The sequence below is a fragment of the Rhinopithecus bieti genome, unplaced genomic scaffold (assembly GCF_001698545.2).
Source record: "Rhinopithecus bieti isolate Rb0 unplaced genomic scaffold, ASM169854v2 scaffold_1017, whole genome shotgun sequence".
Taxonomy (NCBI): domain Eukaryota; kingdom Metazoa; phylum Chordata; class Mammalia; order Primates; family Cercopithecidae; genus Rhinopithecus; species Rhinopithecus bieti.
In genome coordinates, this window is record NW_016803657.1 from 2,795,691 (window position 1) to 2,808,313 (window position 12,623).

At 52.8% G+C, this 12,623-nt stretch overlaps 1 protein-coding gene across 1 annotated transcript; it reads right to left on the reverse strand.

Annotated features, from left to right (window-relative positions):
- Positions 1 to 3,169: 3,169 nt before the first annotated feature.
- On the reverse strand, positions 3,170 to 9,778 carry ZFAND2A (zinc finger AN1-type containing 2A). The gene is made up of 5 exons (XM_017894274.1): positions 9,517 to 9,778; positions 7,954 to 8,053; positions 7,447 to 7,541; positions 5,693 to 5,821; positions 3,170 to 3,487 (listed from the first exon to the last, which is right to left on the reverse strand). Exons 2-5 carry the CDS (start codon positions 8,006 to 8,008, stop codon positions 3,332 to 3,334), a joined length of 435 nt encoding a protein of 144 aa, XP_017749763.1. The 5' UTR covers positions 8,009 to 8,053; positions 9,517 to 9,778; the 3' UTR covers positions 3,170 to 3,331.
- Positions 9,779 to 12,623: the final 2,845 nt, after the last annotated feature.

Genomic DNA, 12,623 nt, shown 5'->3' on the forward strand with positions numbered 1-12,623 from the left:
GGAGCCCTGTGTTTTGACACAGGCTAGGGCTTGGGAACCGCCAGCCTAGGACAGACCCCATGAAATAAGCACAGAAACAGTCACATGTCACCTAGTGTCAGGGATGTGCGTGGTCAGGTGATTGCATTGTGCAAACACCCTAGAGTGACTGACAGTTCGATGGTCCGATGGTCCGGCCTCCTCCACACCTAGGCTGTAGGGTGTAGTCTGTGGCTCCCAGGCAACAAACGTGTGCAGAATGTGAGTGCGCTGAATGCTGTGGGCCACTGTGGCACGGCGCTGCGTGTTTGTGCTTCTAAACCTAGGCCTGGTGTGGTCCAGCCTGCTGGGAGGATTATATCCCAGCGTTCTGTGGGACTGAAGGGTGACCAGCTTTTTACCTTTTTTTTTTTTTGAGATGGAGTCTTGCTCCGTCACCCAGGCTAGAGTAGAGTGATGCGTTCTTGGCTCCCTGCAACCTCTGCCTCCCGGGTCCAAGCAATCTTCCTGCCTCAGCCTCCCAAGTAGCTGGGATTACAGGTGCCCACCACCACGACTGGCTGTTTATATTTTTAGGGGGGACAGGGTTTCACCATGTTGCCCAGGCTGGTCTCAAACTCCTCCAAATACCACAATGTAACCCATCAATATGTACAATTATGTCAATTAAAAGTAATAAAAGCAAACAAGTTTGTGACAGATTGAAAAAAAAAATTATAGTGAAAATACAGCATCATCGCATGGTCTGTCATTGACAGAAACATTGTTTGCCCGACTGCAGGTATGATCACCTTTTTATAAATGGAAACAATACAAACCCTTCCTGTTACATTTCTAGACGGTGAAACCAAAAAAAAAATGCAGTGGCTCCTGTTTTTGTGAACTGTCTCAGTGGGATGCCTGGTGGGCACATCTGGATGGCCAGGGCAGTTCAGATCAGGACGGAACTCGGGGGCATTTTGTTTCACCTTATTCCAGCACCCTCTAAGTTCCCAGGAAATCACTGCACCCTCGATGCGCATAGTGGCTGTCAGTATAAACCTAAGACCAGTATTTATGTTACCCGTGTTCATCGTTTCACAAAATCAGACAGTGATGGAGAGTGTCAGGCCACAAAGGGTGCATCTGTCATCTAAGCTACGAAGGACTGTGGACCTCACACTCCAGCCTCCCTCCCCTCCCCCGCATTATTTTGGCTTTCTGCTCTTCAATCCTATAAAACCCAGTCTCCTGTAATCTCCAGTACTTGAGGAAGCCCTATCCTGCCATTGTCGGTTTAAGTCACTTCTGGAAGTTTCCACTGCTTCGTCACTGGACAGAGCCATCTTCAACAGGTGGCATTTTGCAACTTTGTTGGTGCTGAAATCACATCCAGGTGCAAAGCAGCTATCCTCAGGCTGGCTGGCTGCTGACAACTGTGCTTTTTTTTTTTTTTTGAGATTGAGTCTTACTCTGTCTCCCAGGCTGCAGTGCAGTGGCCCAATCTCGGCTCGCTGCAACCTCCGCCTCCCAGGTTCAAGTGATTCTCCTGCCACAGCCTCCTGAGTAGCTGGCATTACAAGTGTGTGCCACCACACCTGGCTAATTTTTGTTTTAGTAGAGATGGGGTTTCACCATGTTGACCAGGCTGGTCTCCAACTCCTGACCTCAGGTGATCCGCCTGCCTCCACCTCCCGAAATGCTGGGATTACAGGCGTGAGCCACTGTGCCTGGCTGAACTGTGCCTGTTTTAAGAAGTTGGCTGTGGCAGGGACAATTGGTCCAGGAAGACACACCTTCTCTCACACAGCGAGTCCCAGCCCCTTGGAGGTCAGGAACAGGCACAGCTGTGCCTCAGGGAATGAGTAGTGCCTACGGCCACCGCTGGACAAGAACCCTCAGCCAGGTAGGTGGATGTCCGTCCCCCCCTTCTCGGCCAGAGAGCCACATCGTTACATAGGCAACATGGTGAAGAGCGCACAAGTGAGCCGTCTGGCGTTTGCTGGTTTTGAACTCCTGACCTTAGGTGATCCACCCACCTTGCCCTCCCAAAGTGCTGGGATTACAGGTGTGAGGCACCATGCCCAGCCTAATGTATGTGTTTCAATGGGAAAGTTTCAAGGTTTCAGGCTATCTGCCATTAGAAGTACGAGGGTACCCGAGTGCGGAAGTTACCTGAGTAGAAACAACCCACACAGCAGCGCGGATGGGAAGGATCTAATCACTCTACTTCCCACCACAGAGAACGAAGAACAGCTCTCTTCAGGTTTGTCTTGGATGATGCAGCAGTGTTGGTCTGAAGATCTTGGAGGGCAGAAAGGTGTTTCAGAAACCAGCTCTACGATGCTGCTGCTGCTGCTGAGAGCTTGTGGAGTGAGCTGCTTTTGTAACTTGGGGCCCCAGTCCTGTGTCCTTCATCCACCCTGACGAAGTCACACCACTGGAGCATCGTGTCACACTGTAGTTAGACGCAGCCTTTCCATGGTCACCACGGAAGAGCTGCAGCACCCCACGCAGACCTAACTGCGTTCACATGAGCTGGGTGAACCAGTACCTGAGTCGTTGGGCCAGCCCTCCAGGAGCCAGGGCAAGGAAATCTCCCGGCGGCTTGGATTCAGAGGCTGTCATGGGTGAACACCTAGATATGGTGGGTCAGCTCAGCCTCCACGTGCTGACCGCAAGAACCCACACACCTTCCTGCAGGTAAGCGACCAACCACCGACCCGGCCCAGGGATAGATACAGGACACCACCAGGTTCAACAGTTTAGCAGACGCAGATGCCTCCCGATTTGACAAATATTAGCATTACAAGTTGAATCATGTCCCCACAAGACACGCTGGAGCCCTAGACTCGGTACCTCAGAGTGTGACCTTCTGTGGAGACAGGGTCTTTCCAGAGGTCACGAGTCTTTAAGGGATCGCGAGTGTGGGATCACATGACCAGCATCCTTACAAAAAGGGTAAGTCAGGACACACACAGAATGGCATGTGAAGATGAAGGTGGAGATGGGGGTCGTGCATCAGTGAGCCCTGAGATGCCGGGGAGATGCAGCCGATGCTCCCCCACAGGCCTCAGAAGGGGCCAGCACTGCCAACACCCTGCGCCTGGACTTCCAGCCCCCAGAACTGTGAAAGAACCGATTTCTGTGGTTTGAGCCACCCAGTTTGTAGTACAGTGACGGCAGTAGTGGGAAATCAGAACCACCAGAATCAATTTCAGCATTCACGTTTACTATAGTCCCATCTCCCTCAACAAACAAGGTCAGCAGTCAGTGTGGGACGGTGCTCGACGGGGCTCCGCCTCCCACTCGAGTGCAAGCTGCTTCCACACATGCTACTGGGTGTTCCAAGCCATCGCAGCTGAGTCTCTTCTCACCCAGCTTTGACAGTAGGGCGACTCCCGTGTCTGCAGCTGTGGTCCAAAGGGTGTCTGTGCTGGATACAGAAGTTGCTGTGACACTGGGCACATGCCATCTGCAGCATCTCTTTCTTCTTGCAGCCCTCTTTTGAGCAACGGTACGTAAAGATCTGAGAGAGCAAAGTCAGTTCAACAAGTCGTTCTTTTTTTGGAGACAGGGTCTCGCTCTGTTGCCCAGGCTGGAGTGCAGTGGCTCGATCTCGGCTCACTGCAACCTCTGCCTCCTGGGCTCAAGTGATTCTCCTGTTTCAGCCTCCCTAGTACCTGGTACTGCAGGTGCACACCGCCACATACAGCTAATTTTGTTTATTTTAGTAGACATGGGGTCTTTCCCATGTTGCCCAGGCTGGTCTCAAACTCAGCCTCAAGTAATCCTCCCACCTTGGCCTCCCAAAGTGCTAAGAATACATGTGTGAGCCACTGTACCAGCCTTAATAAGAAATTTTTTTAACAGTCCCCAGTAAGAACATTCATTTAAACTAGACATGGCTCCTGTCTGCACAGAGCACAGATGCAAAATTTCATTTGACCGTCTCAGTGCAGGTAAGAAGAACATGGGGCCAGGCACGGTGGCTCATGCCTGTCATCCCAGCACTTTGGGAAGCCAAGACGGACTGAATTGCCTGAGCTCAGGAGTTCGAGACCAGCTTGGGCAACATGGTGAAACCCCATCTCTACTAAAATATAAAAAATTAGCCAGGCATAGCAGCGAGTGCCCCAATTCCAACTACTCGGGAGGCTGAGGCAGGAGAATTGCTAGAATCCGGGACGCAGAGGTTGCAATGAGCAACCTCAGGCCACTGCACTCCAGCCTGGGCAACAGAGCAAGACTTTGTCCCTTTAAAAAAAAAAAAAAAAAGCCAGCATTGAAGCTGGGATTCCCATGAAGATGGCCCGGAGGTGCTGCTGGGAGGACAACATAGAGCAGCAGCCAGGAAGCAGGGAGCGGGAGGGAAGGAGGCCAAGCACGGATGACAGGCAAGCCCCACAGAGGCACTGGCTCCAGGAGCTCTGGGACAGGGGAGGTTGTCTCCATCAAGGAAAATATCTATCATGTCCCTGTACCCAGTGTTTTTTTTTTTTTTTTTGGTGCCAGGGTGCAGGCAGCCATGTAAATTCCTAGGAGACAGAACTCCAAAAGGGGAAGGCGGCAAGCAGAGTGGGGAGGGTTCTAGCAGCCGGGGGTGGCCTTCCGGTCAAGGCAGGCAGGCATGGCCATGCTGAGCGACCATGCAGGAGGGACCCATGCAGGGATGCAGGCAGAACAGACCATGCCCGCCACAAGGGCAGGAGCAGAGTCGGCCAGCAGCAGCCTGGAGGGCACACCTGTGTGGGGGCCTTGGGGCGGTGCTAGGTGAGCCCCCAGCAAGGGAAACTGCCGTGCGGGAGAAGTAGGTACAGACAGAGCTGTGGTGTCTCAGAGGCTTAAGAGACCTCCAAAAGCTGAGGGTCCCAGGGCACAGCCACAGCAGGGGGAACCAGACAGGGCCAGAAAGGGGGGGACCAGAGCAAGCTTCCGTACAGAGGATTTTGTGTGGCAGACTAAGGAACACTGATTTTATTTTCTATGTTTGAGACTAAGAGTTTACTTGGTTTATGGTAATATAGTTTGTAACCACCACCCAGGACCAGTGACTAGGAACGGATTAAGCCTGACAGCAGCGAGCTCCCTAGAGAAGCTCCTTGAGCTGGGTGTGGTGGCTCACGCCTATAATCTCAGCACTTTGGGAGCCTGAGGCAGGCAGATCATGAGGTCAGGAGTTCCAAGACCAGCCTGGCCAACAGTGAAACCCTGTCTCTACTAAAAATACAAAAGTCAGCTGGATGTGGTGGCAGACACCTGTAGTCCCAGCTACTCGGGAGGCTGAGGCATGAGAATCACTTGAACCCAGGAGGAGGAGGTTGCGGTGAGCCAAGACAGCACCTCTGCACTTCAGCCTGGGTGACAGAGCGAGACTCTGTCTCAAAAAAAGACAAAAAAAAAAAAAAAAAAAAAAAAAAAAAAAAAAAAAAAAAACAAAAAAAACGAAACGCACATGAACAGAATGGATCTAGAAAGCCATGTGAATTCTCCATCTCAGGAGGAAAACTAGTAAATTCCAGTCAAGAACAACGAACCTGATCTGGAATCCCTCATATTAAAACTCAAAACTCAGGCCACTCGCAGTTTAGCACAGGGACAATGCAGCCTTAGGTCTCAACTTTTCTACTTTGTATATAAACTATTGAGACCAATTTTCAGGTAGAAAACTGACTCTGCCCAAGGAAAAAACAGGCTTCTTGGATGAAGGAACTGAAGTGGGCTCCGTCCTTACCTTCTCTTTCTTCCCAGGGTGAGAGTCACAGTCTCTGTCAATGTGATCGCTAACCACCACGTCTGGTATCTGGCCCTTTTTTACTGGGATGGGGGTATTACAGAGTGGGCATACTGGGACCTGAATATCCTAAAAATAACAAAGGTAAGATGGCACTGAGACTCATACAACCTAAACTCACAGAAGTTTTAAACGGGTACTCCTGCGCGGCACACACTGAAACACAGAGTACAAAAACCGGTCTCCCGAGCCCTCTGACAACAAAGCATCTTTGGGTCGTCACGGATTAGCGGCAGCCATCTCTAGAATGTGGGCATCAGCTGCCCTGAGGAGTCTAGTGAAATTTCAAAGAATGGACTTCAGCCGACTGCAGAAACCAACTGGGGCCATCTCAGGCTGGCACCGCCCAGGTGAGATCAGAGCCTGCCCAGACGCCTCCACAGGGAGGAGATGGAGGGAAACACGGACCACAAAGACCCTCCAGCTCCCCTCAATCCCCTGATCCCCTCTGCAGTTTCTCAGAGGCTTCTATGTACATGGAGAGTTCTTTGTGCCCAGATGAGGCCACGTGTACCCAGGGCGAGCTCCCAGGCACTAACAACCGTCACTGGCTGCAGGCCAAGGTTGCAGGGGCTCTGAGGGGTGGACCGCCCAGCAGCTGAAGGCCCAGCAAGGCTAAAAACCTGAGCTGGGGGCTCTGGAGGGGAGGACCGCCCAGCAGCTAAGGCCCAGCATGGCTAAAAACCTGAGCCAGGACAGGAGTTGATGGAAAGGCCAATGAGAAAACTGAGGTGGCAACCGACATCAAACGGGTGACAGATGATCACGGAATTATGGGCACACCGTCTGCAGCCCGAGCTGGGAGAGTCACAGGTGGTGGTGCTCCCTCATTTGGTCAAATGAAGAAATAAAGTATTAGTAAACGGTCTCCAGCCAGATCCCGCCCCATGCCGGGGCAGGAAGGGGCAGTGGGAAGACACGCTGGGCAGCCTGGCTTAGTCATCTGTGCCTAGTAAACGCAGGGAATGTGAGTCACTCTCCCCACCCACCATGATGACCTAAAAATGGCTGAACGGTCAGACCCTGGCCAACACTGGTCAAAGCACAGAATGCTGAGCCACCCACATTACCACCGCCACCAGGGTCAAGCGGCAGAGTTCCCCAAAATGACCTGTGACCTAACCAGAGACAAAGCGAACATGGGCTGGGAACCATCTGAAAAGTCAACAACAGAAGTCTCAAACCTCTGGACTGGGGGGCAAGCTCATGTCCTTAGAGTCCTCTTTCAGTTTCCACTGTGTACTCTGGCAGTCACCAAAATACGATGTCAAGGCTACAGTTATTCAAAGAAATAAGCATATTTACTGCCTTCCTGATTGGCTTCCGAGTCAAATATTAAAACCTCTCTTGCATCCCGTGAAGACACAGCTATAGTGTAACGGATCACAGGAACCAAGTATTTGCAAATCTTAAGCTTGGAACACAAGGTTACAACTAAGTGACTCCATGAGTCCCTGAAAATAAGATCTCAGTTGCCTGAGAGTCATCCAACAGAAAGTCCTGTGAAGGCAGAAACGTTCATCTGTACTGCCTAACAGCAGGCACTTGAAACAAGGCTAGTGGGATTGAGAAACCGGATTTTAAAATTTAATTTTCACTGAGTTAGCCACACGTGGCTAGTCCCTACCATACCAGCAAGACAGTGCAGCTTCAGACAGTGAAGATGAGAATCTTTTGAACAAAGAATGAATTACCTTCTGGAATGCAAACGGACACTTATGTGCAGCGTATGTAAAATGATCTTTACAGAAATCTTGTTTACACGCATCACATTTTACTGGAAGAAAATCTAAAACACAAAAAACAGGGAAGTGTTTTAAAGACTGGAACAAAATAATTCTAGATGGTGCTATCAAAGTGTTTACCTACACTGAGTGCTTCAGGCTTGCAAGATGGATAGGGCCTCAAGGCCCACACATGTGAAAACAATCCCAGGGTCAGGCTGTCTTCCAGAGAGAGACCCCATGGCATGAGGCATTGCAAGGACTCAAGCAGCACACTGGATCCACTCAGCCCTGCCAGCCTGCACCCCTGCACCCCGCCTGTGGTAGATGCTAAGTGTCCAGCAGAACCTGCACCAGTGCAGTTCCCAATACTGAAAAGCCAGGAGGGCCAAGACACAATTATCAGCTAATTAACAAAACAGTCAGCTTCCCCCCAACAAAGTACCATTTTCCATTCAGTCTCTTAAAAGTACTTACCTAGCTGCTTGCAAGTTTTTTCTGAACAATGCTTCCCCAAATCAGGAAACTCCATTACCAGAACAGTGCTCAAAACGCAGAGCGCAGAGGTAAGTATCACCTACGAGAATCAGAACAGTTAGGAGGAAAGCTGGACTGCCCTTCAGTCACCAGGATTTACAATTTATAGCTAATGAAAGTCAACAAACGCGCTGTGTGGGGCGCGTTCAATGGCGTTTTAGCACAAATACCAGGTGTCAGCCATTCGTAATCAACCCCATTAAGGGACACGGACTCCTTTCTAGCCCTTTTAATTCCTCGTCTATGAAGCACTCCTTGAACTCGGGTTTCTATTTCAACTCGCACTGAGGGGGCGAGAGCCAATTCACACAGCTGCCAGGGATGATTACGATTCTGGTGAATTTTAAGTCACAATTTTATCCATGGAATACACTTGTTGACATAAACAAAACTCTGTTACTAGGTGCTAAATCATGTTAGCTGACTCCATTATCCAGAGGAGATTTAACTCTGTCCCTCGCCTCTCTCTTCAACTCCCTTAAGCACTGAGTCTATGAACTTATTCCTCGATGCCATCAACCTGGAGTCGATCAGGGAGAAGCGCAAGCTGTTAAGTCACCATGGAAAACAGGCAGACAGCTGGTGAAACTGCTGCACTCGAGAGAGGACTGCACTCGAGAGAGAATCCAGGGGTTCACGAGGTCCCCTCCATGATCTAGTACCCACTAGCCCTCCCGGGGCCTTTTGCTGACCTTCCCATCAGCTCTCTCCACCCTCCTGGAAGCCTCCTAGGCTGTCCCCTGTGACTGGAACACTCTCCCCCACAGCAAACGTCTACTCATCCCCTCCCCGCCTCGGTTTAAAGCCACTCCAAGCCTCCCCAGTTCCCTCTAAGTTACACACCCGCTACTCAAGGTGCGCATTAGTTCTTTCCCTGCCCATATTCGCCCACAGTTTCCAACTACGGATCAGTTGCTTTACTACTAGCTCCCCGTGCCCGACACACAGCAAGCGTTCCGAAATTGTTTCGTTCAAGGAATTCACAACAGTTTGACGTGAATCCCCAAATGATTTTGTTCTGGACGCACAACAGCCGTCCGAAGAAGCCAAAACCCTACCCTGGCGGGCGGGGCATGCAGCAAGAAAACAGACACATCTACGTGGCTGTCGCTCGACTGGCGACTTAACGACCCCGTCCAACTCGGTACCACGGCCCCAGTGCCAGGCCCAGGCCGGCCCCAGCAGACAGGCCAGACCCCCAGCAGACAGGCCGGACCCCCAAGCGCCAGACACCCGGCAGAGCCCGGCCCCCAGCAGACAGCCAGACCCCCAGTAGAACAGGCCGGCCCCACCGCCAGACTCAGCAGGCCCGGCCCAGCAGAAAGGCCAGACCCCAGCAGACAGGCCGGAGCCCCAACCGCCAGACCCCCAGTAAGCCCGGGCCCCAGCTAACAGCCGGACTCTCAGCAGACAGGCCGAACCCCCGAGCAGCCGGACCTCCCTGGCAGGCCCGACCCCCGGCAGACCCTGGCCCCAGGGGACAGCGTAATCCCGGCCCCGTACCTGGCTCTCGTGCGGGACCCAGGCAGCTGCGGTGAGAAACAGATGGAGGAGACAGAAACGCAGGTGTCCTCCTTCGTAGTCGGCTCCGGGTAGCGACGCAGAAAGAACCTCGACACTGGGACCGACACACTGTCGGACGCACACCTACGCCCACAGCTAAACGCGACATCGCGCCGCCAGCGGCCTACGGCCATTTATCTGCAGGCGCCGGATCTGAGAGCCGTCTCGGCCTTTGGGTTTCCGGGCGCGCCCCAACGACGTCACCCGGAGACCGGCCAATCCCGCCAGGCCGCGGCCCAGTGGCGTCGGCGCGCCTCGAAGACGTCACCAGCCATCCGGCCAATCCCACCCCGCCGCGCCGCGCAGGCCCGCCCACTCCTCGCCCTTCCGCTTCCCTTCTCGAAGCGTCTGGTCGCTTCCCGCAGGCGGCGCCCTTGCTGAGTCACAGTGAGGCGGCTCCGCGCAGGCGCAGTCGGGCGGGCGAGGCGCGGGTAAGCTGTTAGGGCTGCGGCAGGGGTCCGGGGCAGGAGCGCTAGGCCGGCCTGAGGGAGGAGGCGTAGCGACCCATCAGGGCCTCCCGCCGGGCGCACCCGCCCACGGGCGCGCATCCTGCGGGTCCCAGGAGGCCTCCATCTCAAAACAACGTGTTTTTAGGTCATTTCAAAGTTAAGGAAAAGCTTCAAGAATAATACCGAAAATGTCAGTGTCCCCAGCACCTAGATCCCCGAGTGTAACCCTTTGCCGTTTCACCGCGCTGCCCCCGGCCTCCTGGACGGTTATGTGGCCGCGTGGGGTTGACTCTGCCCAAGGTTGCGGTCTCTGCACAGAACGCCCTGTCCGTAAGGGGCTTCGTCGGGGGAAGACCCCCTCCCGGCTGGGCAGGAGGAGGGCGTGGGCCCAGGACGTGGAGAACAGCCTGGGCAAGATAGCGAGATCCCATCTCTGCAGAAATAAAAAATTAGCGGACCGAGCACGGTGGCTCACGCCTGTAATCCGGGCACTTTGGGAGGCCGAGGTGGGAGGATGGCCTGAGGTCAATGTCTCACGTGTCCGTGTGAAGATAACACCAAACAGGCTTTGTGTGAGCAATAAGACTGTTTATTGCACCTGGGGGCAGGTGGGCGGGGTCCTAAAGGAGAGTCAGCAAAGGGTGATGGGATTATCATTAGTTCTTTGGGATAGGCCGTGGAGTTAGGAACAATGTTTTGTGGGCAGTGGGTGGGTCTCACAAAGTACATTCTCAAAGGTGGGGAGAATTACAAAGAACCTTAAGAGTGGGGGAGATTACAAAGTGCATTGATCAGTTAGGGTGGGGCAGAAACAAATCACAGTGGTGGAATGTCATCAGTTAAACCTATTTTCACTTCTTTTGTGGATCTTCAGTTGCTTCAGGCCATCTGGATGTATACATGCAGGTCACAGGGGATGTGATAGCTTAGCTTGGGCTCAGAGGCCTGACAGGAGTTCAAGACTAGCCTAGTGAACATGGCGGAACCCTGTCTCTACAAAAATAAATTAACCCGGCATGGTGGCTTGCACCCATTGGGAGGTGGAGGCGTTAGTCAGCTGTGAATGCGCCCTGCACTAGAACCTGGGCAGCAGATCAGACCCTCCCTCAAACCCAAAAAGCATCGTGCTAATGGGACCAGATGGTCGCCTCATCAATAGAGACTACGCCCGTTCAGGTAAGGACAGACACAACCAGGCACACTCTTTTTTGTTGTTTTGTTTTTCGTTTATTTGTTTTGAGATGGAGTTTCACTCTTGTTGCCCAGGCTGGAGGGCAGTGGTGTGATCTCGGCTCACCGCAACCTCCACCTCCCCGGTTCAAGCGATTCTCCTGCCTCAGCCTCCCAAGTAGCTGGGATTACAGGCCTGCACCACCACGCCTGGCTAATTTTGTATTTGTAGTAGAGGCAAGGTTTCTCCATGTTAGTCAGGCTGGTCTAGAACTCCTGGTCTCAGGTGATCTGCCCGCCTCAGCCTCCCAAAGTGCTGGGATTACAGGTGTGAGCCACCGCACTCAGCTGGTTTTTTTTTAGACAGGGTCTTTGTCATGCACGTCTGTGTGAAGAGACCACCAAACAGGCTTTGTGTGAGCAATAAAGCTTTTTTGTTTTTTGAGGCGGAGTCTCGCTCTGTTGCCCAGGCTGGAGTGCAGTGGCACGATCTCGGCTCACTGCAAGCTCCGCCTCCTGGGTCCACGCCATTCTCCTGCCTCAGCCTCCCAAGTAGCTGGGACTACAGGCGCCCGGCACCAGGCCCAGCTAATTGTTTTGTATTTTTAGTAGAGACAGGGTTTCACCATGTTAGCCAGGATAGTCTCCATCTCCCGACCTTGTGATCCGCCCACCTCGGCCTCCCAAAGTGCTGGGATTACAGGCGTGAGCCACCGCGCCCGGCCGCAGTAAAGCTTTTTAATCACCTGGGTGCAGGCGGGCTGAATCCGAAAAGAGTCAGCGAAGGGAGATAAGGGTGGGACCGTTTTATAGGATTTGGGTAGGGAGAGGAAAATTACAGTCAAAGGGGGGTTGTTCTCTGGCAGGCAGGAGTGGGGGTCACAAGGTGCTCAGTGGGGGGCTTTTTGAGCCAGGAAAAGGACTTTCACAAGGTAATGTCATCACTTAAGGCAAGGACTGGCCATTTTCACTTCTTTTGTGGTAGAATGTCCTCAGTCAAGGCCGGGGCAGGGCATTTTCATCTCTTTTGTGATTCTTCAGTTACTTCAGGCCATCTGGGCGCATGGTGCAAGTCACAGGGGATGCGATGGCTTGGCTTGGGCTCAAAGGCCCAANGTAAAGCTTTTAATCACCTGGGTGCAGGCGGGCTGAATCCGAAAAGAGTCAGCGAAGGGAGATAAGGGTGGGACCGTTTTATAGGATTTGGGTAGGGAGAGGAAAATTACAGTCAAAGGGGGGTTGTTCTCTGGCAGGCAGGAGTGGGGTCACAAGGTGCTCAGTGGGGGGCTTTTGAGCCAGGAAAAGGACTTTCACAAGGTAATGTCATCACTTAAGGCAAGGACTGGCCATTTTCACTTCTTTTGTGGTAGAATGTCCTCAGTCAAGGCCGGGGCAGGGCATTTTCATCTCTTTTGTGATTCTTCAGTT

Excerpts from the sequence above, each read along its gene's own strand:
- ZFAND2A (XM_017894274.1), bottom strand. The coding sequence starts at position 8,008 with ATGGAGTTTCCTGATTTGGGGAAGCATTGTTCAGAAAAAACTTGCAAG. Across the intron at positions 5,822-7,446 it reads GTCCGTTTGCATTCCAGAAG|GATATTCAGGTCCCAGTATG; the intron begins GTAATTCATTCT and ends TGTTATTTTTAG. Across the intron at positions 3,488-5,692 it reads ACCCTGGGAAGAAAGAGAAG|ATCTTTACGTACCGTTGCTC; the intron begins GTAAGGACGGAG and ends TTGCTCTCTCAG.